Source organism: Bombina bombina, chromosome 6 (genome assembly GCF_027579735.1).
Source record: "Bombina bombina isolate aBomBom1 chromosome 6, aBomBom1.pri, whole genome shotgun sequence".
Classification (NCBI taxonomy): Eukaryota; Metazoa; Chordata; class Amphibia; order Anura; family Bombinatoridae; genus Bombina; species Bombina bombina.
In genome coordinates, this window is record NC_069504.1 from 1097698383 (window position 1) to 1097724199 (window position 25817).

General features: G+C 38.9%; 1 protein-coding gene across 5 annotated transcripts in view; it reads right to left on the minus strand.

Annotated features, from left to right (window-relative positions):
• FGD4 (FYVE, RhoGEF and PH domain containing 4) overlaps nt 1-25817 on the minus strand; it is a 374120-nt gene that overhangs the window by 30458 nt on the left and 317845 nt on the right. For all 5 annotated transcript variants that reach the window (XM_053719017.1, XM_053719020.1, XM_053719021.1 and 2 more), the window contains exons 8-12: nt 24930-25068; nt 17401-17459; nt 16232-16378; nt 4227-4399; nt 4103-4133 (exon numbers count right to left, since the gene is read on the minus strand). In XM_053719017.1, coding sequence (XP_053574992.1) covers nt 4103-4133; nt 4227-4399; nt 16232-16378; nt 17401-17459; nt 24930-25068 — 549 coding nt within the window. The remainder of the gene's footprint in view (nt 1-4102; nt 4134-4226; nt 4400-16231; nt 16379-17400; nt 17460-24929; nt 25069-25817) is intronic.

A 25817-nucleotide genomic window follows, 5' to 3' on the forward strand; every position in this document is an offset into this window, starting at 1 on the left:
TCACATATACTTCCTGAGTCTCCCATATCACATATACTTCCTGAGTCTGCCATATCACATATACTTCCCGAGTCTCCCATATCACATATACTTCCTGAGTCTGCCATATCACATATACTTCCCGAGTCTCCCATATCACATATACTTCCTGAGTCTCCTTTATCTCACATACTTCCTGAGTCTCCCATATCACATATACTTCCTGAGTCTCCCATATCACATACACTTCCTTAGTCTGCCATATCACATATACTTCCCGAGTCTCCCATATCACATATACTTCCTGAGTCTCCCATATCACATATACTTCCTGAGTCTCCCATATCACATATACTTCTGGAGGCTCCCATATCACATATACTTCCTGAGTCTGCCATATCACATATACTTCTGGAGTCACCCATATCACAGCTACTTCTGGAGTCTCCCATATCACAGATACTTCTGGAGTCTCCCATATCACATATAGTTCCGGAGTCTCCCATATCACATATACTTCCGGATTCTGCCATATCATATATACTTCCGGAGTCTCCCATATCACATATACTTCCCAAGTCTCCCATGTCACATATACTTCTTGAGTCTCCCATGTCACATATACTTCTGGAGTCTTCCATATCACATATACTTCTGGAGTCTCCCATATCACATATACTTCCTGAATCTCCCATATCACATATACTTCCTGAGTCTGCCATATCACATATACTTCCTGAATCTCCCATATCACATATACTTCTGGACAAGATTTTCAGAGTACCCCTTTCTTATTTATTGATATTTTAGCTACAGAAGGGACCCAGTGTAGGAAGAAAAAGCTGCACAAATGTTACTATGGTTGTAGGAAGAAGAGATTATCCACACATTTCTTGGGCAGATATTGGATCAGTTCAGTGTAAATTTCCAAATAAAAACACTCCAGGAGGGAGGCAGATGGAAATTCAGATTGTAAGAAATTAATTTTAAAAATAGAGGTAAGTCACTTTTGATACATCTGGTTGATTATATATGTTGTTTTATTTCAACTGTGGGCCTTTAATTTAAATATTAAATCCAGTTTATCCCTCTGTAAACATGTAAGGATTATGCTTTTGTGTATTTTTTACTACCCATGTAGTAAATCATATTTTTATTCAACACCCCCTCTTTAGACTTAAAGTGATTTTTAAACTTTAACTAATCAAATGCCATAAATGTAATCTTTGCCATTAAAACGTATATGTGTATCTTTTTTGTTTTTAATCTATCTGTGAAAGGGTTAAATTAGTGCATATAGTAATGCTTGTATTGCAATGTTATGCCGGCCCACTTGGATTCATTTTTTTTATTTTTTTTATTTTTATGACAATTCCAGTGAACATCCAATCGTGTGTCATATGACAATCTTGAAGTTCAGCCCCTTTAAAGCCCTTAGAAAGCCTATATAGAGAGTGAATGTGACTGCTCTATTCATCACAGCCCAGCCAAAAGAGGAAATGAAGGGGGGCGGAAGAATAGACAATATCAATTAGAATTATAAATCTTTCATTATAATAACATAATTTATGTAAGAACTTACCTGATAAATTCATTTCTTTCATATTAGCAAGAGTCCATGAGCTAGTGACGTATGGGATATACATTCCTACCAGGAGGGGCAAAGTTTCCCAAACCTCAAAACGCCTATAAATACACCCCTCACCACACCCACAAATCAGTTTAACGAATAGCCAAGAAGTGGGGTGATAAGAAAAAAGTGCGAAAGCATATAAAATAAGGAATTGGAAATAATTGTGCTTTATACAAAAAATCATAACCACCACAAAAAAGGGTGGGTCTCATGGACTCTTGCTAATATGAAAGAAATGAATTTATCAGGTAAGTTCTTACATAAATTATGTTTTCTTTCATGTAATTAGCAAGAGTCCATGAGCTAGTGACGTATGGGATAATGACTACCCAAGATGTGGAACTTCCACGCAAGAGTCACTAAAGAGGGAGGGATAAAATAAAGACAGCCAATTCCGCTGAAAAAACAATCCACACCCCAAAATAAAGTTTTAATCTAGCACAAACTTACTTCACCACCTCCATGGGAGGCAAAGTTTGTAAAACTGATTTGTGGGTGTGGTGAAGGGTGTATTTATAGGCGTTTTGAGGTTTGGGAAACTTTGCCCCTCCTGGTAGGAATGTATATCCCATATGTCACTAGCTCATGGACTCTTGCTAATTACATGAAAGAAATACATATATATATATACACACACAGTATCTCACAAAAGTAAGTACACCCCTCACATTTTTGTAAATAGTTTATTATATCCTTTCATGTGACAACACTGAAGAAATGACACTTTGCTAGAATGTAAAGTAATGTGTCTACAGCCGGTATAACAGTGTAAATTTGCTGTCCCCTCAAAATAACTCAACACACAGCCATTAATGTCTAAACCGTTGGCAACAAAAGTGAGTACACCACTAAGTGGAAATGTCCGAATTGGGCCCAAAGTGTCAATATTTTGTGTGGCCACCATTATTTTCTAACATTGCCTTAACCCTCTTGGGCATTAAGTTCATCAGAGCTTCACAGGTTGCAACTGGAGTCCTCTTCCACTCCTCCATGATGACATCATGGAGCTGGGGGATGTTAAGAGACCTTGCGCTCCACCACCTTCCGTTTGAGGATGCCCCACAGATGCTCAATAAGGTTTAGATCTGGAGACATGCTTGGCCAATCCATCACCTTTACTCTCAGCTTCTTTAGCAAGGCAGTGGTCGTCTTGGAGGTGTGTTTGGGGTCATTATGTTGGAATACTGCCCTGCGGCCCAGTCTCCGAAGGGAGGGGATCATGCTCTGCTTCAGTATGTCACAGTACATGTTGGCATTCATGGTTTCCTCAATGAACTGTAGCTTCCCAGTGCCGGCAGCACTCATGCAGGCCTAGACCATGACACTCCCACCACCATGCTTGACTGTAGGCAAGACACACTTGTCTTTGTACTCCTCACCTGGTTGCCGCCACACACGCTTGACACCATCTGAAACAAATACGTTTATCTTGCTCTCATTGGACCACAGGACATGGTTCCAGTAATCCATGTCCTTAGTCTGCTTGTCTTCAGCAAACTGTTTGCGGGCTTTCTTGTGCATCACCTTAAGAAGAGGCTTCCTTCTGGGACAACAGCCATGCAGACCAATTTGATGCAGTGTGCAGCATATGGTCTGAGCACTGACAGGCTGACCCCCACCCCTTTAACCTCAGCAGCAATGCTGGCAGTACTCATACGCATATTATACGCTGAGCATGTGCACTCAACTTCTTTGGTCGACCATGGAGTGGCCTGTTCTGAGTGGAACCTGTCTTGTGAAACTGCTGTATGGTCTTGCTGCAGCACAGTTTCAGGGTCTTGGCAGTCTTCTTATAGCCTAGGCCATCTTTATGTAGAGCAACAATTCTTTTTTCAGATCCTCAGAGAGTTCTTTGCCATGAGGTGCCATGTTGAACTTCCAGTGACCAGTATGAGAGCGTGTGAGAGCGATAACACCAAATTTAACACACCTGCTCCCCATTCACACCTGAGACCTTGTAACACTAACAAGTCACATGACACCGGGGAGGGAAAATGGCTAATTGGGCCCAATTTGGACATTTCCACTTAGTGGTGTACTCACTTTTGTTGCCAACGGTTTAGACATTTATGGCTGTGTGTTGAGTTATTTTGAGGCGACAGCAAATTTTCACCGTTATACAGGCTGTACACTCACTACTTTACATTGTAGCAAAGTGTCATTTCTTCAGTGTTGTCACATGAAAAGATATAATAAACTATTTACAAAAATGTGAGGGGTGTACTCACTTTTGTGAGATACTGTATATATATATATATATATATATATATATATATATATATATATATGTGTATATATAGACAAAATAATTATCTGGTTTTACTTGCAAACTAATATATTTTTTATTGCGACATTCTTATAGTCTGAAATTTACCATCACTTTAACACTCAAACATACAAATATAAATTACTTTTTTTGTATTCTTTATGATTAGATGTTACAATAAATAAACATAATGTTTTAAATGCAGAACCAAAACAGACACTTGCCTTAATCCACTCCTCTTTGTTTTGGCTGGAGCTACAATTAAAAGAAATCAGATATTAGCTTTTTACAAAACACAACAAAATTCACACACAGCCGCTGAATCCGGCGAGCGTCTCAAGGACTTACCTGGCCTGCAGCTCCATCGTTCGCTCTTTTCCAGAGATTTGAAAGGTGTGCGGATAATCTTCATTTTGTGTCTCTACAACTTTCATACCTTCCAATGCAATCCTTGTACGAACAGAGTACTTAGTACCAACCAGGCTGAATTTAGGAACGCAGTACAGCAGCATATTGTTAAACTAAAAGAAAAAAATTAAAGTTACTTGGGAACAGAAATGATAATTATATCAGTTGAACAGCCCATGAAACCCATTAAAGGGACACTAAACCCATTTTTTTTCTTTCATGATTCAGATAGAGCAGGCAATTTTAAGCAGCTTTCTAATTTACTCCTATTATCATTTTTTCTTTTGGTATCTTTATTTGAAAAGCAGGAATGAAAGCTTAGGAGCCGGCCCATTTTTGGTTCAGCACCTGGATTGCACTAATGCTGATTGGTGGCTAAATGTACCCACCAATCAGCAAGTGCTATTCAGGGTTCTAAACCAAAAATAGGACTGCTGCTAAGCTTATATTCCTGTTTTTTTCAAATAAAGATAGCAAGAGAACAAAGACAAATTGATAATAGGAGTAAATTCGAAAGTTGCTTAAAATTATGTGCTCTATCTGAACCATGAAATAAAAAAAATTGGGTTTAGTCTCCCTTTAAGAAATTGGTTTTGAGGTTTGAAAGATATGTATCTTAAACACAAGTATGTTTCCAGCTAATTCTCTTAAAATGTTTAATCATGTGTTGAACCAAAAAAAACAACGCAATACAGTATGTGTTCATTATTTATTTTAACCCTTTTTCATGCAGTTTAATTCTACAAATGTTGGGTTTTCCAATTCCTGTTAAAATTGGGAGTGCAGACTTCAGACACTTCTATATTCCACATAGCCATTATTTGCACAGTCTAGTGACTGATTATAGCTGTCCTTAATTGGCCTCTGCAAAAAAACATTAGAGTAGGAAAACCTAGATGACAACATAGTGGTACCGTTTGGTTTATAAAAAAGCAATGTTTACACTTAGTTTTTCAATATTAGATGAACAAATATAATAAAATAAAATACACAACTGCATATTATGCTCAGGCTAATCGTTGCTTTAAATACATCATTCTATACAGCACTTATTTTCTGTTAACTGAACTGTAAATGTTTAATTTCAGGACCAGAGCAGTGATTTGTACTTTTAAACTACAATTCATGAAATATGCAAAACTAACATTCTATTATGGGTTGTAAGTATTGTTTTGGTCTTTTACACCAATAAATAAAATATAAATATATAAATGCATAAATAAAGAGAAAGCAATTAAAAGAGAGTTCCCTGAATCCAATAAAGATACTGTTTCTCCAACATAGGTGTGTCCGGTCCACGGCGTCATCCTTACTTGTGGGATATTCTCTTCCCCAACAAGAAATGGCAAAGAGCCCAGCAAAGCTGGTCACATGATCCCCCCTAGGCTCCGCCTTCCCCAGTCATTCTCTTTGCCGTTGTACAGGCAACATCTCCACGGAGATGGCTTAGAGTTTTTTGGTGTTTAAATGTAGTTTTATTGCTTCAATCAAGAGTTTGTTATTTTAAAATAGTGCTGGTATGTACTATTTACTCTGAAACAGAAAAGAGATGAAGATTTCTGTTTGTAAGAGGAAGATGATTTTAGCAACCGTTACTAAAATCGATGGCTGTTCCACACAGGACTGTTGAGATGAAGTAACTTCAGTTGGGGGAACAGTGTGCAGACTTTTACTGCTTGAAGTATGACACATTTCTAACAAGACTTGGTAATGCTGGAAGCTGTCATTTTCCCTATGGGATCCGGTAAGCCATTTTAATAACAATTTATAAAGGGCTTCACAAGGGCTTTAAGGACTGGTAGACATTTTTCTGGGCTAAAACGTTTGTTTTATAAGCATGTTTAATGGTTTATTACTCTGAGGAGTTGTTTTTATCTGGGTATGTTGGTAATAAAAACGGCAGGCACTGTTTTGGACACCTTTTTCACTGGGGGCCTTCTATAGTCTTAGGCAGAGCCTCAGTTTCGCGCCACTAATGCGCAGTTGTTTTTGGGAGTCAGAGCATGCAGATGCATGTGTGAGGAGCTCAGATACACTGAAAAAGCGTCCTGAAGGCGTCATTTGGTATCGTATTCCCCTCTGGGCTTGGTTGGGTCTCAGCAAAGCAGATACCAGGGACTGTATAGGGGTTAAATGTAAAAACGGCTCCGGTTCCGTTATTTTAAGAGTTAAATCTTTCAAATTTGGTGTGCAATACTTTCAAGGCTTTATGACACTGTGGTGAAATTTTGGTGAATTTTGGACAATTCCTTCATACTTTTTCGCATATTCAGTAATAAAGTGTGTTCAGTTTAAAATTTAAAGTGACAGTAACGGTTTTATTTTAAAACGTTTTTTGTACTTTGTTATCAAGTTTATGCCTGTTTATCATGTCTGTACCTTCAGATAGACTATGTTCTGTATGTCAGGAAGCCAAAGTTCCTTCTCATTTAAATATATGTGATGCATGTGATAGTGAAAATGATGCCCAAGATGATTCCTCTAGTGAGGGGAGTAAGCATGGTACTGCATCATCCCCTTATGTGTCTACACCAGTCTTGCCCACACAAGAGGCCCCTAGTACATCTAGTGCGCCTGTTATTCTTACTATGCAACAATTAACGGCTGTAATGGATAATTCTATTAAAAACATTTTAGCCAAAATGCCCACTTATCAGCGAAAGCGCGACTGCTCTGTTTTAGATACTGTAGAGCATGAGGGCGCAGATGATAATGGTTCTGACATGCCCTTACACCAGTCTGAAGGGGCTAGGGAGGTTTTGTCTGAGGGAGAAATTTCAGATTCAGGAAAAATTTCTCAACAAGCTGAACCTGATGTTATTACATTCAAATTTAAATTGGAACATCTCCACGCTCTGCTTAAGGAGGTGTTATCTACTCTGGATGATTGTGACAATTGGTCGTTCCAGAGAAATTATGTAAGATGGACAAGTTTCTAGAGGTCCCGGTGCCCCCCGAAGCTTTTCCTATACCCAAGCGGGTGGTGGATATTGTAAACAAAGAGTGGGAAAGGCCCGGCATACCTTTTGTCCCTCCCCCTATATTTAAGAAATTGTTTCCTATAGTCGACCCTAGAAAGGACTTATGGCAGACAGTCCCTAAGGTTGAGGGGGCGGTCTCTACCTTAAACAAACGCACCACTATCCCTATAGAAGATAGTTGTGCTTTCAAAGATCCTATGGATAAAAAGTTAGAAGGTTTGCTTAAAAAGATGTTTGTTCAGCAAGGTTACCTTCTACAGCCAATTTCATGCATTGTTCCTGTTACTGCAGCAGCGTCTTTTTGGTTTGATGAACTAGAAAAGTCGTTAGATAAAGCTACTCCTTTGGAGGAGATTGTGGACAGAATTCGTGCTCTTAAATTGGCTAATTCTTTTACTCTAGACGCTACCCTGCATTTAGCTAGATTAGCGGCGAAAAATTCAGGGTTTGCTATTGTGGCGCGCAGAGCGCTATGGCTAAAATCTTGGTCAGCGGATGCGTCATCCAAGAACAAATTGCTTAATATTCCTTTCAAGGGGAAAACGCTGTTTGGTCCTGACTTGAAAGAGATTATTTCAGATATCACTGGGGGAAAGGGCCACGCCCTTCCTCAGGATAGGTCTTTCAAGGCTAAAAATAAGCCTAATTTTCGTCCCTTTCGAAGAAACGGACCAGCCTCAAGCTCTACTCCCTCTAAGCAAGAGGGTAATACGTCTCAAGCCAAGCCAGCCTGGAGGCCCATGCAAGGCTGGAACAAAGGTAAGCAGGCCAAGAAACCTGCCACTGCTACCAAGACAGCATGAGATGTTGGCCCCCGATCCGGGACCGGATCTGGTGGGGGGCAGACTTTCTCTCTTCGCTCAGGCATGGGCAAGAGATGTTCTGGATCCTTGGGCTCTAGAAATAGTCTCCCAAGGTTATCTTCTGGAATTCAAGGAACTACCCCCAAGGGGAAGATTCCACAGGTCTCAATTGTCTTCAGACCACATAAAAAAACAGGCATTCTTACATTGTGTAGAAGACCTGTTAAAAATGGGAGTGATTCATCCTGTTCCATTGAAGGAACAAGGGATGGGATTCTACTCAAATCTGTTCATAGTTCCCAAAAAAGAGGGAACATTCAGACCAATCTTGGATCTCAAGATCTTAAACAAATTTCTCAGGGTTCCATCGTTCAAGATGGAAACCATTCGAACAATTCTTCCTACCATCCAGGAAGGTCAATTCATGACCACGGTGGATTTAAAGGATGCGTATCTACATATTCCTATCCACAAGGAACATCATCAGTTCCTAAGGTTCGCGTTTCTGGACAAACATTACCAGTTCGTGGCACTTCCATTCGGATTAGCCACTGCCCCAAGAATTTTCACAAAGGTACTAGGGTCCCTTCTAGCGGTGCTAAGACCGAGGGGCATTGCAGTAGTACCTTACTTGGACGACATTCTAATTCAAGCGTCGTCCCTGCCACAAGCAAAGGCTCATACGGACATTGTCCTAGCCTTTCTCAGATGTCACGGGTGGAAAGTGAACGTAGAGAAAAGTTCTCTATCTCCGTCAACAAGAGTCCCCTTCTTGGGAACGATAATAGACTCTTTAGAAATGAAGATTTTTCTGACAGAAGCCAGAAAATCAAAACTTCTAAACTCTTGTCAAGTACTTCATTCTGTTCTTCTTCCTTCCATAGCGCAGTGCATGGAAGTAATAGGTTTGATGGTGGCGGCAATGGACATAGTTCCTTTTGCGCGAATTCATCTAAGACCATTACAACTGTGCATGCTCAGACAGTGGAATGGGGATTATACAGACTTGTCTCCAACGATACAAGTAGATCAGAGGATCAGAGACTCACTCCGTTGGTGGCTGACCCTGGACAACCTGTCACAAGGGATGAGCTTCCGCAGACCGGAGTGGGTCATTGTCACGACCGACGCCAGTCTGGTGGGCTGGGGCGCGGTCTGGGAACCCCTGAAAGCTCAGGGGCTTTGGTCTCGGGAAGAATCTCTTCTACCGATAAACATTCTGGAACTGAGAGCGATATTCAATGCTCTCAGAGCTTGGCCTCAACTTGCAAAGGCCAAATTCATAAGGTTTCAATCAGACAACATGACGACTGTTGCGTATATCAACCATCAGGGGGGAACAAGGAGTTCCCTGGCGATGGAAGAAGTGACCAAAATAATTCAATGGGCGGAGAATCACTCCTGCCACTTGTCTGCAATCCACATCCCAGGAGTGGAAAATTGGGAAGCGGATTTTCTGAGTCGTCAGACATTTCATCCGGGGGAGTGGGAACTCCATCCGGAAATTTTTGCCCAAATAATTCAATTGTGGGGCATTCCAGACATGGATCTGATGGCGTCTCGTCAGAACTTCAAGGTTCCTTGCTACGGGTCCAGATCCAGGGATCCCAAGGCGGCTCTAGTGGATGCACTAGTAGCACCTTGGACCTTCAACCTAGCTTATGTGTTCCCACCGTTTCCTCTCATTCCCAGGCTGGTAGCCAGAATCAAACAGGAGAGGGTATCGGTGATCTTGATAGCTCCTGCATGGCCACGCAGGACTTGGTATGCAGACCTGGTGAATATGTCATCAGCTCCACCATGGAAGCTACCTCTGAGACAGGACCTTCTTGTTCAAGGTCCGTTCGAACATCCGAATCTGGTTTCACTCCAACTGACTGCTTGGAGATTGAACGCTTGATTTTATCAAAGCGAGGGTTCTCAGATTCTGTCATTGATACTCTTGTTCAGGCTAGAAAGCCTGTAACTAGAAAAATCTACCATAAAATATGGAAAAAATATATCTGTTGGTGCGAATCTAAAGGATTCCCATGGAACAAGATAAAAATTCCTAGGATTCTATCCTTTCTTCAAGAGGGTTTGGAGAAAGGACTATCTGCGAGTTCTTTGAAGGGACAGATTTCTGCTTTATCTGTTTTACTTCACAAAAAGCTGGCGGCTGTACCAGACGTTCAGGCTTTTGTTCAGGCTCTGGTTAGAATCAAGCCTGTTTACAAACCTTTGACTCCTCCCTGGAGTCTCAATCTAGTTCTTTCAGTTCTTCAGGGGATTCCGTTTGAACCCCTACATTCCGTTGATATAAAGTTATTATCTTGGAAAGTTTTGTTTTTGGTTGCAATCTCTTCTGCTAGAAGAGTTTCAGAGTTATCTGCTCTGCAGTGTTCTCCTCCATATCTGGTGTTCCATGCAGATAAGGTGGTTTTGCGTACTAAACCTGGTTTTCTTCCGAAAGTTGTTTCTAATAAAAATATTAACCAGGAGATAGTCGTGCCTTCTTTGTGTCCTAATCCAGTTTCAAAGAAGGAACGTTTGTTGCACAACTTAGATGTAGTTCGTGCTCTCAAATTTTACTTAGCAGCTACTAAGGATTTCAGACAAACATCTTCTTTGTTTGTTGTTTATTCTGGTAAAAGGAGAGGTCAAAAAGCAACTTCTACCTCTCTATCTTTCTGGCTTAAAAGCATTATCCGATTGGCTTATGAGACTGCCGGACGGCAGCCTCCTGAAAGGATCACAGCTCACTCCACTAGGGCTGTGGCTTCCACTTGGGCCTTCAAGAACGAGGCTTCTGTTGATCAGATATGTAAGGCAGCGACTTGGTCTTCACTGCACACTTTTGCCAAATTCTACAAATTTGATACTTTTGCTTCTTCTGAGGCTATTTTTGGGAGAAAGGTTTTGCAAACCGTGGTGCCTTCCATCTAGGCGACCTGATTTGTTCCCTCCCATCATCCGTGTCCTAAAGCTTTGGTATTGGTTCCCACAAGTAAGGATGACGCCGTGGACCGGACACACCTATGTTGGAGAAAACAGAATTTATGCTTACCTGATAAATTACTTTCTCCAACGGTGTGTCCGGTCCACGGCCCGCCCTGGTTTTTGATCAGGTCTGTTGGATTATTTTCTCTAACTACAGTCACCACGGTATCATATGATTTCTCCTATGCATATTCCTCCTTTACGTCGGTCGAATGACTGGGGAAGGCGGAGCCTAGGGGGGATCATGTGACCAGCTTTGCTGGGCTCTTTGCCATTTCCTGTTGGGGAAGAGAATATCCCACAAGTAAGGATGACGCCGTGGACCGGACACACCGTTGGAGAAAGTAATTTATCAGGTAAGCATAAATTCTGTTTTTATTAGGACACCATTCATCCTTATAAAAAAACAGGGAGGGACACGCGCTGTTAATTAATGACTAGTTGGTAATCCACTAAGTGTTGTAGTAGTAAAACTTATACGATTATAAAGAAATCTTTGGATTTGATACTTATACCTTTAAAGGGATATGAAACACACATTTTTTCTTTCATGACTCAGATAGAGCAAGCAATTTTAAACAACTTTCTAATTTACTTTTATTACTTTTAATTTAAATGTCTTTGTTTTCTTGGTATCTTTTGTTGAAAAGCAGAGGTGTAAACTCCGGAGCGTGCACGTGTGTAGTAGAGATGTACAGGGAATACAATTTTGTTTCGGATTACATTTTCATTCCAAATATTTGAGAAAATGTGTTTCCCCGAACATCTGTTGCCTGCACTATTCGGTTTTCGTTTAAAAGAAACAAAAATTTAAAGAATTAAATTTATTTTCGTTAAACAAATGTAAAGGTTTCAAAACTTCATTTAAAAAGTTTGCCTCTAGCTACATTCTTACCCTAACGCGCTCTGGAGAGTGCGCTAACCTGATCCTCTTTTTGCCAGACCTTATCCATTATGCTTCCAGAACCTGCACTAAAGTTAAACTTTCAGAGGTCATTAAGTATTAAAGGGACAGTCAACACCAGAATTTTTGTTGTTTTAAAAGATAGATAATCCCTTTATTACCCATTCCCCAGTTTTGCATAAACAACACAGTTATATTAATATACTTTTTACCTCTGTGATTACCTTGTATCTAAGCATCTTCTGTCAGCCCCCTGATCACATGACATTTTATTTATTATCTATTGACTTTCATTTTAGCCACTTAGTGCAGTGTCTGCCACAATCCACGGGCGTGATCACAATGTTATCTATAGGGTTTACCTGAACTAGCTGTCCCCTGCTGTGAAAAGCAAATACAAAGCATGTGATTAGAGGCGGCCTTCAAGGGCTTAGAAATTATCATATGAGCCTTCCTAGGTCTAGCTTTCAACTAAGAATACCAAAAGAACAAAGCAAAATTGGTGATAAAAGTAAATTGGAAAGTTGTTTAAAATTACATGCCCTATTTGAAACATGAAAGTTTTTTTTGGACTTGAGTGTCCCTTTAAGCCTTTAAAAGTAATAAATACTAACATATTTCATCAGTATTTTTTCGTTTTCTTTCAAATTTGCTGGTGCATTAATTTGGATATTCGTTTTCATTTCATGCGATTTTCAGTACGAATGTGAATTTGTCTGAAAAACAAACGCACATCTCTAGTGTCTAGAGCACTAGATGGCAGCAGTTTGCAAGAGCACTAGATGGCAGCAGTTTGCAAGAGTACTAGATGGCAGCAGTTTGCAAGAGCACTAGATGGCAGCAGTTTGCAAGAGTACTAGATGGCAACATTATTTGCTGCCATCTAGTGCTCCAAAATAAGCTTTTATTTTTACTTTTTATATAGAAGATTTTTTGTGCTAAAACTTTACACAGCAACCCCTTTTAAACCACAAGATTGCAAAGTGTCTTTTATGCAAGAGCGATATAGCCACAGAATTCTTGGATCTTTGTATGAAGGAAAGTGATAGGAAGGAGAATAATGCAATACTATTGGGTAAAATCCTGCACTAAATTAAATGTAGTCACACATTTTACACCGTTATTTAAGACACTGGACGCTCAAAAATACTAATTCCAGCTTTGCTTAAAAAAATTAAAAATAGATCAACGCGTTTCAGAGGCTTTCTCCACCTTCCTCAAGAGCAAATCAGTATCAATTATAAAGAGCTGTTGAGTTGACTTGGCTCTTTTTAGTATTCACATTATAGTTACTAGGGTTGCACCGATACCATCTTTTTATGACTGAGTAGAAGTACCGATACTTGTTTTCAAATACTCGCCGATACCAATTACTGATACTTTTTTTTAATGTCATGTGACAGTTTACCAAGCACAATACAGACTAATTATTTAAGATGCCTTCTTTGTAATTATAAAGGACTGCAATTCAAAAGACATTATGAAATAATAAAAAAGTTCACTGAACATGTTTATAAATAAAAAATATTACAATAAAATATTAAATTTAAAGGGGTGATACAATTGGGTTGTAGGGCTGTTATATAACATCAATCTGACGTGTATGGAGGTTCGACTCTAAGTTGAACAGTCTTTCACTTTCCACACTACTGCATGGGGCAGAAAGATTTTTTTGGGCGATTTTAGCCAGAGCTGGAAATCTGTTTATTAACTGCCCAGTATTTCAGGGGTTTGTCTGAACGAGGTACAGTGATCTCTCCTACAATAATACAAATAACAGCAATTTGTATTGGCAGAACAGTAGTAAACAATTTAGTTTAGTCTCCACTCCAGTTTAAAATGAAATGGGAACATGCAGTTTGAAAAAACGCTACAAGGTAACATATGGGTAGGAATTGGAGGTATCGGTTTAAGTATCGGTGCATTTGCATGAGTACAAGTACTCATGCAAATACTTGGTATCGGTACCGATACTGATACTAGTATCGGTATCGGTGCATCCCTAATAGTTACATTTAGTGCAGGTTTTCACCTGACTGTAACGTCACACTATTTTGTACTTGCTTCCTTCAAGCTCCCAAGACACCCGACACCATCACCTGGCTGCTCCCTGAGAAGCACATCGCCACCATTGTGTAATGCCATATTATCTGCACCAACTGCCATTAGATGTCCTTACTACAATTACATCACTTTAAAGGGACATAAAACCCATTTTTTTTCTTTCATGACTCAGAGCATACAATTTTAAACAACTTTCCATTTTACTTTTATTATCTAATTTTCTTTGTTTTCTTGTTATCCTTTGTTAAGAAGTAAAAAGGTACGATCAGGAGTGTGCACGTGTCTGCAGTACTATACGGCAGCTGTTTTGCAACCATGTTATACATTTGCAAGAGCACTAGGGGGCAGCACTATTTCCTGTCATGTAGTGCCCCATACATGTGCACACTTCCTATGTATCTTCAACAAAGAATAACATGAGACGCAAATTTGATAATAGAAGTAAATTGGAAACTTTTTAAAAATTATATGCTCTGTCTAAATCATGAAAGAAATGTTTTGGGTTTTATGCCCCTATAAAATAACATTGGCATCTTGAATGCATCCTCAGGCTTGTTCAATTTATCTCCCTTTTCTTTACAAGGTAGGGATTTGATTATGATTGGATACACTGGGCTGAAGCCCCAAGTGTTCATTAGCAGAGCGTTATGCATCCTGAGGGATTTTTTGATCACCCATCTAATTTAGCCATGCTCATACTTATTTATGAGCAAGATTACAAGTCGCACGACAAATCAGTTGCAAAAACATTATGGCTTTTTCGCTTCTGGGTTTGCGCAGCTATAACAAGTTGCAAAAGAACGTATTTTGCGCGCGTGTTAAGCTGTGTAATGCAAACTGCGTGCGCGTTCACGTATTCCCTATAAAAGTCAAGGGAGAAGACAAATAGAAAACAACCCAAAACAAAAAAAAAAAAACTAAAATGTTGCGCAAAGCCCATGACGTATTCTCCTTGAAAAGTGTACATGAAAATGTGAATATTTCATATTGCGAAAATGTTTTCGCAACGGAATATCTTCTATTTACTTATGTAAATTAATATATATATGTCTAGATATCTCGAGATCTATATGCGAATATCGAATTGAAAATGCATCTGAGATATTGTTTAATTTGCATAAGATTGTAATGTAAAATATTTTCATTATCTCCATAGTTAAACATATGTCTATACATATAAATCATGATTGTGCCCACGCATTCACCTTTTACGCAACAATCCTTTGCGCGCTCGAAGAGCTGTAGTTAAGTTTTCCGCAACATAAAAGTTTCACAAAACACTTCAAAATTACATTACAAAGTACTGTCTAATAAAAATTATAAAAAATATTGCACACAAGTTATAAGGGCTCAAAGACAGATATTTTATATTAACATACATACGCATACATAGAGAAACATGGATTTTTCAAGACTTGTAATACCTGCAAAATGGAAATTGATTGCAAAAAAACCACATTGCGCGTGGAAAACTCATAACACGCTACTTGTAATCTTGCTGTATATTAGTTCCATGTACACACTCTTCTCGTAGCGCAGTCCCTAATTACCCAGAATAACTGCTACTTTGAGTAGGTTCTGTTATTGTTCTGTGTATGAGGAATATGTTGTGTAAATGGAATTACATGTTATGCAAATTATTTTAGTGTATGTAATAGACAATGTGCTAAAAATCATATAAATTCTATTATCAAAAGTCAACGCAATGTGTGGAAATAATTTTTGATTTAAACATGCAAATGAAAACAAAAGCAGCAAGTACAACTAAATATAGCAAAAAAAGGGAAATTCTAGAAAAAAAAGCGCAGGGTCACCACACCATATCTTTTTTTCAGCAGAAATGCAAATATAATTTATATGGAATTAAAAAAAAAAAAAAAAAAAAACACACTAGTCTTTGCCTTTAATCTTTAAATACAGCTATATTTAGTAGCAAATATATTGCAAAGTTGCTTAAACAGGGTTTTTTTTCTACAATATCCATGTAAACTAATAGATGTTTACAATGACAGTTTCTGCCTAGTACTGTAACCCTGACTTGTATAGTTACACACATAAAAATACTAAATACTTTTATAATGACAGTGAGTGCTGACATTAAAAAATTAGTAAAATACAAATATATGAAATGACTAATCATCAGTTAAACCTTTATTTTTTGTTTTTAAGAATATGCATCTCCTACAGCCCTATTAGGATCATTACAAGACTCACCAAGAACAGGTACCTCTCCTGGGCAGACGTGTTGCGAGCAGCAAGTTTAAGGATCTGTCCCTCTTTTATGAACTCATTGGATGGATTCACAATATCTTCTTCCTCCCCCAACATTTCATAGACTTCCAGCAGCTTCTTTAAGTTTTCCTGAAATGATGCAGGTTAGGTTTACAGAAGTGCAGTGAATGCAGAAGACCGGCAGGTTATACAGATCACTTATTTTTTCAAGTAGTAAAATATATATTTAAAACACAGATTTCTCTCCAGCCACATATGTGCTGAGTATCCCCCATTGCACCGCCTGCTGCCCCTGCAAGCTAAATAGCGCCTGTTGCTCCTCCCACTGCGACATCAGTCTCTTGCTACTTCACATTCTCTCTATTCCAAGCATTTACTCCTGGAACCTGCTATCCATAATCTTCCATACTCTGTCCCACTCTCACAATATCCCCTGTAATTACCTTTCACTTTTTGTACGTGCCCATGATCGTCTACAGCCTCTAGTTCTTCCATAGTACTCCCTCTTCCCTACATAATCTTTTCCTTTCTTCCGCTGGGCACTCCGTCACTCTGTATAAATGTTCTCTAGTTGCACTGCACCGTTACCAATATCATCTTAGCTTTTTGCAGACTGTCTCCTCTCCCCCTGTCACCTATTCTATCTCTGTCACACAATCATCTCAGCCAGTCATCCGTCACTATATCTGATAGGCCTTTCCCTTTGTGTCCTGGCTGGTAAAATAAACCAACATTGCCCTATTTGCTCTGTCTCTAACTGACAGCTAAAGGGGTTAAAGGGAAAGTCAAAATTAAAAAAAATCATGATTCGGATAGAGCATTTAATATTAAAATTATTGTTTGCAAATTGAATTTGTTCTCTTTGTTGAAAAGCATATGTACATATCCTCAGCACCAGCAATGGACTACTGAGAGCTAGCTGGTGATTGGTTGCTACACACATATTTCTATTGTCATTAGCTGACCATATGTGTTCAGCTAGGAGCCAGAAGTGCATTGCTGCTCTGGGCCTGACTTTAATACCTTTGTAGGGATGTGCAAGCACCAGTGCAATAATAAAATGCTCAGTCTAACATATTATATAATTTTCTTTTTGCCCCTTCAAGGGCAGTACACAGAGCTAAGAATCTCCAGCGCAAATTAAAACTTACCATTTTACGGATCGCTGTGTTTGAGTGACTTGCTGCTGTTGAAATGATTTCCAGGGACTCTAAAAGAGGAACAAGTAAGGTTTGGTCAGTGTTCTTAAACCCATTGTACTCCCCGTAGCGGGGGCAATAAAATCAAAATGTAATTTCCCCCCATTTAAGAGTTCACTGTATATACATATACAAGTCTGTGATTGGCTGATGGCTATCACATGATAAAGGGGACAGGCAAATTAAAGGAAACTGAACACTTTGAAAAATATACTGCAAGTGTTATTGCATTGCATTGTATCATGCATTTGTTTATTGTGCTACTGTGTTTAATGCATTTCTATGGGAAACAGAATCACACAAAACTAGAAATCTTGTAAGCTTGAAAATTGTCTCAGCACTCTTGAATAAAGAATTTTGTTCCACAAATAATTAAAGTGACTTTGAGCTCTGATTATGAATCTGCAGACACAGCTTCAAAGCCCCAGCAGTACAGGCTCAAGCAAACCTGCAATGCAAGTTAAGAAGCAGCAAGTTCAATTATCCTGTTTGTATCCTACCAGGATGATTGACAAGCCCTGCTCTCATGCAATTCGATGTGCAAGAGCAGGAGGTGTGGCTACACAGCAATTGTTTGCAGCCTGCTCGCCTTGATACTGAACAGACAAGTTCCTGGCTTGGAACCGTGTCTATCTAGACTTTGGTAAATGGACCTTGTAGAATGAGGTTTAAAATGTTCAGTAGTGTATTTCAAATTCGATTAGAAGTATTTTTGTGTGTACAAAATATGTGACATTATATGTAACGCTCTACCATGACAACTTCTAGCTGTTGTTCGTTCCTGAGAGAGCGCTTCTCTTTCTGTATGTATTTGTAATATAACCCTGGGGAAGGCTCCCTTAGGGTAATGGGGGAAACCTGCTCCCAGGGGATAAATCCAATAGAACAAGCTACTGAGCTTTTGTTCGTTCCTGAGCGAGCGCTTCTCTTTCTGTATGAACTTCTAGCAGAATTTATTTTCCAAACAAATATATTTAGCACAAATGCTTCTAATTCCGCTTTTCAAATAGGACTTTTATCCCTATAAAAAAAATAATAATGTGTAATTACAATACTTTTCTGTAGTGTAGCAATAAAGTAACATTCCAGCAGGATGAGAAAACTTTTAGAATGCATTAACAGCGTGTTTGCTGCTATTTTTTTTTTCCAATGGAAAAGCTCCCCCTACCACTTGCCTTATTTGGAGGAGACAATCTGGACCTGCTACTGGAGTAGACAACTCTTGCCACTGTCATTTGTTTTAGCAAAACTTCATTTTAAAATCTCTATTGAGGCTAATTATGGACAAATATGTGTCAGGGTTAGGCTTGTAAAGTCAGTACACTTCCAATTCTGAGAACTTGAAAACACACAGATTTACATTACTGGAAAAGGAGCAGAATAAATAATGTCAGCCTGTTACAAAGTCATTTTCTATGCATCATTAAACATGATTGCAATATAAAATGATTTAATCTCTCCTTAATTCTCTTCTATACACGAAGGACACTAAAAGGCCAGGATTTGTGGATCGCTCTACTTTAGCAGCACAGGTAGGTACTAGAGAAAAAACATAATTTATGTAAGAACTTACCTGATAAATTCATTTCTTTCATATTAGCAAGAGTCCATGAGCTAGTGACGTATGGGATATACATTCCTACCAGGAGGGGCAAAGTTTCCCAAACCTTAAAATGCCTATAAATACACCCCTCACCACACCCACAATTCAGTTTAACGAATAGCCAAGAAGTGGGGTGATAAGAAAAAAGTGCGAAAGCATATAAAATAAGGAATTGGAATAATTGTGCTTTATACAAAAAAATCAAAACCACCACAAAAAAGGGCGGGCCTCATGGACTCTTGCTAATATGAAAGAAATGAATTTATCAGGTAAGTTCTTACATAAATTATGTTTTCTTTCATGTAATTAGCAAGAGTCCATGAGCTAGTGACGTATGGGATAATGATTACCCAAGATGTGGATCTTTCCACACAAGAGTCACTAGAGAGGGAGGGATAAAATAAAGACAGCCAATTCCTGCTGAAAATAATCCACACCCAGAATAAAATTTTAATGAAAAAACATAAGCAGAAGATTCAAACTGAAACCACTGCCTGAAGTACGTTTCTACCAAAAACTGCTTCAGAAGAAGAAAACACATCAAAATGGTAGAATTGAATGAAAAAGTATGCAAAGAGGACCAAGTTGCTGTTTTGCAAATCTGATCAACCGAAGCTTCATTCTTAAACGCCCAGGAAGTAGAAACTGACCTAGTAGAATTAGCTGTAATCCTTTGAGGCGGAGTGTTACCCGACTCAACATAGGCATGATGAAATAAAGATTTCAACCAAGATGCCAAAGAAATGGCAGAAGCTTTCTGGTCTTTTCTAGAACCGGAAAAGATGACAAATAGACTAGAAGTCTTTCGGAAAGACTTAGTAGCTTCAACATAATATTACAAAGCTCTAACAGCATCCAAAGAATGCAATGATTTCTCCTTAGAATTCATAGGATTAGGACATAATGAAGGAACCACAATTTCTCTACTAATGTTGTTAGAATTCACAACCTTAGGTAAAAAATTCAAAAGAAGTTCGCAGCACCGCCTTATCCTGATGCAAAATCAGAAAAGGAGACTCACAAAAAAAGAGTAGATAATTCAGAGACTCTTCTGGCAGAAGAGATGGCCAAAAGAAACAAAACTTTCCAAGAAAGTAATATAACGACCAAAGAATGCATGGGTTCAAAAGGAGGAGCTTGAAGAGCCCCCAGAACCAAATTCAAACTCCAAGGAGGAGAAATTGACTCAATGACAAGTTTTATACGAACCAAAGGTTGTACAAAACAATGAATATCAGGAAGATTAGCAATCCTACTGTGAAAAAGAACAGAAAGAGCAGAGATTTGTCTTTCAAGAAACTTGCGGACAAACCTTTATCTAAACCATCCTGAAGAAATATAAGTCTTCCAGACTCTATAATATATCTCTCTAGATACAGATTTACGAGCCTGTCACATAGTATCAATCACAGAGTCAGAGAAACCTCTTTGACCAAGAATCAAGCGTTCAAACTCCACACCTTAAAATTAAGGTTTTGAGATCCTGATGGAAAAAAAGAACCTTGAGACAGAAAGACTGGTCTTAACGGAAGAGTCCACAGCTGGCAAGAGGCCATCCGGACAAGATCCGCATACCAAAACCTGTGAGGCCATGCTGGAGCTACCAGCAGGACAAACGAGCATTCCTTTAGAATATTGGAGAATACCCTTGGAAGAAGAACTAGAGGCGGAATGATATAGGCAGGATGACACTTGTAAGGAAGAGATAATGCATCCACTGCCTCCGCCCGAGAATCCCGGGATCCGGACAGATACCAGGGAAGTTTCTTGTTTAGATGAGAAGCCATCAGATCTATTTCTGGGAGTTCCCACATTTGAACAATCTGAGGAAATACCTCTGGGTGAAGACCATTCGCCCAGGTGCAACGTTTGGCGACTGAGATAATCCGCTTTCCAATTGTCCATACCTGGGATATGAACCGCAGAGATTAGACAGGAGCTGGATTCCGCCCAAACCAAAATTCGAAATACTTCTTTCATAGCCAGAGGACTGTGAGTCCCTCCTTGATGATTGATGTATGCCACAGTTGTGACATTGTCTATCTGAAAACAAATGAACAACTCTCTCTTCAGAAGAGGCCAAGACTGAAGAGCTCTGAAAATTGCACGGAGTTCCAAAATATTGATCGGAAATCTCACCTCCTGAGATTCCCAAACCCCTTGTGCCGTCAGATACCCCCACACAGCTCCCCAACCTGTAAGACTTGCATCTGTTGAGATTATAGTCCAGGTCGGAAGAACAAAGAAGCCCCCTGAACTAAACGATGGTGATCTGTCCACCATGTCAGAGAGTGTCGTATAATCGGTTTAAAGATATTAATTGAGATATCTTTGAGTAATCCCTGCACCATTGGTTCAGCATACAGAGCTGAAGAGGTCGCATGTGAAAACGAGCAAAGGAGATCGCATCTGATGCGGCAGTCCTAAGACCTAAAATTTCCATGCATAAGGCTACCAAAGGGAATGATTGTGACTGAAGGTTTTTACAAGCTGATATCAATGTTAAACTTCTCTTGTCTGACAAGAACAGAGTCATAGACACTGAATCTATCTAGAAACCTAAAAAGGTTACCCTTGTCTGAGGAATCAATGAACTGATTGGTAAATTGATCCTCCAACCATGAACTTGAAGAAACAACACAAGTCGATTCGTATGAGATTCTTCGAAAATGAGAAGACTGAGCAAGTACCCAGATATCGTCCAATAAGGAAATACCAAAACCCTGTTCTCTGATTACAGAAAGAAGGGCACCGAGAACCTTTGAAAAAAATTCTTGGAACTGAGGCTAGGCCAAACGGTAGAGCCACAAAACTGGTAATGCTTGTCTAAAAAGAGAATCTCAGACACTAAAAGTGATCTGGATGAATCGGAATATGCAGATACACATCCTGTAAATCTATTGTAGACATATAATGCCCTTGCTAAACAAAAGGCAGGATAGTCCTACAGTAACCATCTTGAATGTTGGTATCCTTACATAACGATTCAATATTGATAGATCCGGAACTGGTCTGAAGGAATTGACCTTCTTTGGTACAATGAAGAGATAAAATAAAACCCCAGCCCCTGTTCCAGAACTGGAACTGGCATAATTACTCCAGCCAACTCTAGATCTGAAACACATTTCAGAAATGCTGAGCCTTTGCTGTGTTAACTGGGACACGGGAAAGAAAAAAATCTCTTAGCAGGAGGCCTTAACTGAAGCCAATTCTGTACCTTTCTGAAACAATGTTCTGAAACCAGAAATTGAGAACGGAATTGATCCAAATTTCTTTGAAGAAAACGTAATCTGCCCCATACCAGCTGAGCTGGAATAAGGTCCGCACCTTCATGGGTACTTAGGAGCTGGCTATAGGTTTTCTATAAGGCTTGGATATATTCCAAACTGGAAATAGTTTCCAAACTGATACCGCTCCTGAGGATGAAGGATCAGGCTTTTGTTCCTTATTGTGAGGAAAGGAACGAAAATGATTATTAGACCTAAATTTACCTTAGATTTTTTATCCTTTGGTAAAAAAGTTCCCTTCCTTCCAGAAACAGTTGAGATAATAATTTATTACCCTGGAAAGAAAGGGAAAGCAAAGTTGACTTAGAAGACATATCAGCATTCCAAGTTTAATCCATAAAGCTTTTCTAGCTAAAATAGCTAGAGACATATACCTGACATCAACTCTAATGATATCAAAAGATGGTATCACCAATAAAATTATTAGCATGTTATAGAATAATAATAATGCTATAAAATTATGATCTGTTACTTGTTGCGCTAAAGCTTCTAACCAAAAAGTTGAAGCTGCAGCAACATCCGCTAAAAATATAGCAGGTCTAAGAAGATTACCTGAACATAAGTAAGCTTTTCTTAGAAAGGATTCAATTTTCCTATCTAAAGGATCCTTAAATTAAGTACTATCTGCCGTAGGAATAGTAGCACATATAGCAGGAGTAGAGACAACCCCATAACCTTAGGGATTTTGTCCCAAAAAAACTCTAATCTGTCAGATGGCACAGGATATAATTGCTTAAACGTTTAGAAGGAGTAAAAGAATTACCCAAATTATTCCATTCCCTGGAAATTACTTAAGAAATAGCATCAGGGAGATTAAACACTTCTGGAATAACTACAGGAGATTTAAAAACCTTTTTTAAACGTTTAGATTTAGTATCAAGAGGACCAGAATCCTCTATTTCTAATGCAATTAATACTTCTTTAAATAAAGAACGAATAAATTCCATCTTGAACAAATACAAAGATTTATCAGCATCAACCTCTGAGACAGAAACCTCTGAACCAGAAGAACCATTATCAGTATCAGAATGATGATGTTCATTTAAAAATTCATCTGAAAAAAGAGAAGTTTTAAAAGACTTTTATGTAAACTAGAAGGAGAAATAACAGACATAGCCTTCTTAATGGATTTAAAAAAAAAAATCTTATGTTTATCAGGAACACTCTGAAAATTAGATGTTGACGGAACAGCAACAGGTAATGTAACAGTACTAAAGGAAATTTTATCTGCATTAATATGTTTGTCATGACATGCAATACAAACAACAGCTGGAGAAACAGATACCAAAAATTATAGCAGATACACTTAGCTTGGTAGCTCCAGCACTAGACCGCGATTTTCCTGTAGTATCTTCTGACTCAGATGCAACGTGAGACATCTTGCAATATGTAAGAGAAAAAACAACATATAAAGCAAAATTGATCAAATTCCTTAAATGACAGTTTCAGGAATGGGAAAAAATGCCAAAGAACAAGCTTCTAGCAACCAGAAGCAATGAAAAAATAAGACTTAAATAATGTGGAGACAAAAGCGACGCCCTTATTTTTTAGCGCCAAATAAGACGCCCACATTATTTGGCGCCTAAATGCTTTTGGCGCCAAAAATGACGCCACATCCGGAACGCCGACATTTTTGGCGCAAAATAACGTCAAAAAATGACGCAACTTCCGGCGACACGTATGACGCCGGAAACGGAAAAGAATTTTTGCGCCAAAAAAGTCAGAGCCAAGAATGACGCAATAAAATGAAGCATTTTCAGCCCCCGCGAGCCTAACAGCCCACAGGGAAAAAAGAGTCAAATTTTTGAAGGTAAGAAAAAATGATTAATTCAAATGCATTATCCCAAATATGAAACTGACTGTCTGAAAAATAAGGAAAGTTGAACATTCTGAGTCAAGGCAAATAAATGTTTGAATACATATATTTAGAACTTTATAAACAAAGTGCCCAACCATAGCTTAGAGTGTCACAAAAAATAAGATTTACTTACCCCAGGACACTCATCTACATGTTTGTAGAAAGCCAAACCAGTACTGAAACGAAAATCAGCAGAGGTAATGGTATATATAAGAGTATATCGTCGATCTGAAAAGGGAGGTAAGAGATGAATCTCTACGACCGATAACAGAGAACCTATGAAATAGACCCCGTAGAAGGAGATCACTGCATTCAAATAGGCAATACTCTCCTCACATCCCTCTGACATTCACTGCACGCTGAGAGGAAAACCGGGCTCCAACTTGCTGCGGAGCGCATATCAACGTAGAATCTAGCACAAACTTACTTCACCACCTCCATCGGAGGCAAAGTTTGTAAAACTGAATTGTGGGTGTGGTGAGGGGTGTATTTATAGGCATTTTAAGGTTTGGGAAACTTTGCCCCTCCTGGTAGGAATGTATATCCCATACGTCACTAGCTCATGGACTCTTGCTAATTACATGAAAGAAAGTAATTCTGATTGGATGGTCTGTTCTCAGGTAAGGATAACTGCCAAACAAATACCAGACTGTTGGGTGATCCTTGTAGTCTTATTTACCGTTCAGAATATTAAGAGGAAGCAGTTCCCAGTACAAACTACCAGTATACATACTTTCTGCATCTCTGCGGTCAAGCGAGTCTTGTGGCAGTTTGCGGAGATAATCCTTTAGCAGCATTTCATATCGCGGAATGCGTTGCACAGGCTCCAACATGTGATGCTGCAGGGTAAGACTCCCACACTTTCCATCTTTCTGTAACAAATAAGGATCTTATTAACATTATTTATTTTGAGACACAGTATTTGCTTAAAAAAAAATAATACAAAAAAAAATCATATATATATATAAAAGAGGTACATTTGTTTAGGCTCCCAAATAGGCTGTGATGGTTAATGCCTAGAATTTGCACAAACGGTGATGACTTGTCAAGCACAAATGTATCCAACGCCATCCAAAGGAAGGAAAGACCTGTGGAGGTTAAAAACTACCTCACCTATTCTAAAATCTGCACAGGCATCTTCGACAATCGTTATTGTCCTCATTTTCGAAACGGAACTGTAACTCTTAACAAAAGGGAAATCAACACAGATCACCAAGGATTCTACAAAACTGTTTGTGCAAATTCTAGGCATTAAACATCACAGCCAATTTGGGAAGGAAAATACCCCAAAGTTTTGCATAGACTTTTTAACTCTACACCATCCGGAGACTTTTTAATCACTAGCACTAACACTGGTTGTTTTGTGCTAAAATAAAGGATATTTTATTTGCATCAACCATTGGCATCTGTTTCATTTATTGATTGAAAGGCATCTACCATACCCCTGAGAGGGGAAGTCCTTTATTGTGCCTCTCTAATAGTGATATTATATTACCTGAAAAGGAAGTTTTCTACTGGTACTCACAGATGTTAATCATCACTGGCATTTAATAACTACCATACTCCACAGAGGAGAAGCAAAGACACTTCATATACTTCACAGACTCTGAGGCCAAAAGGT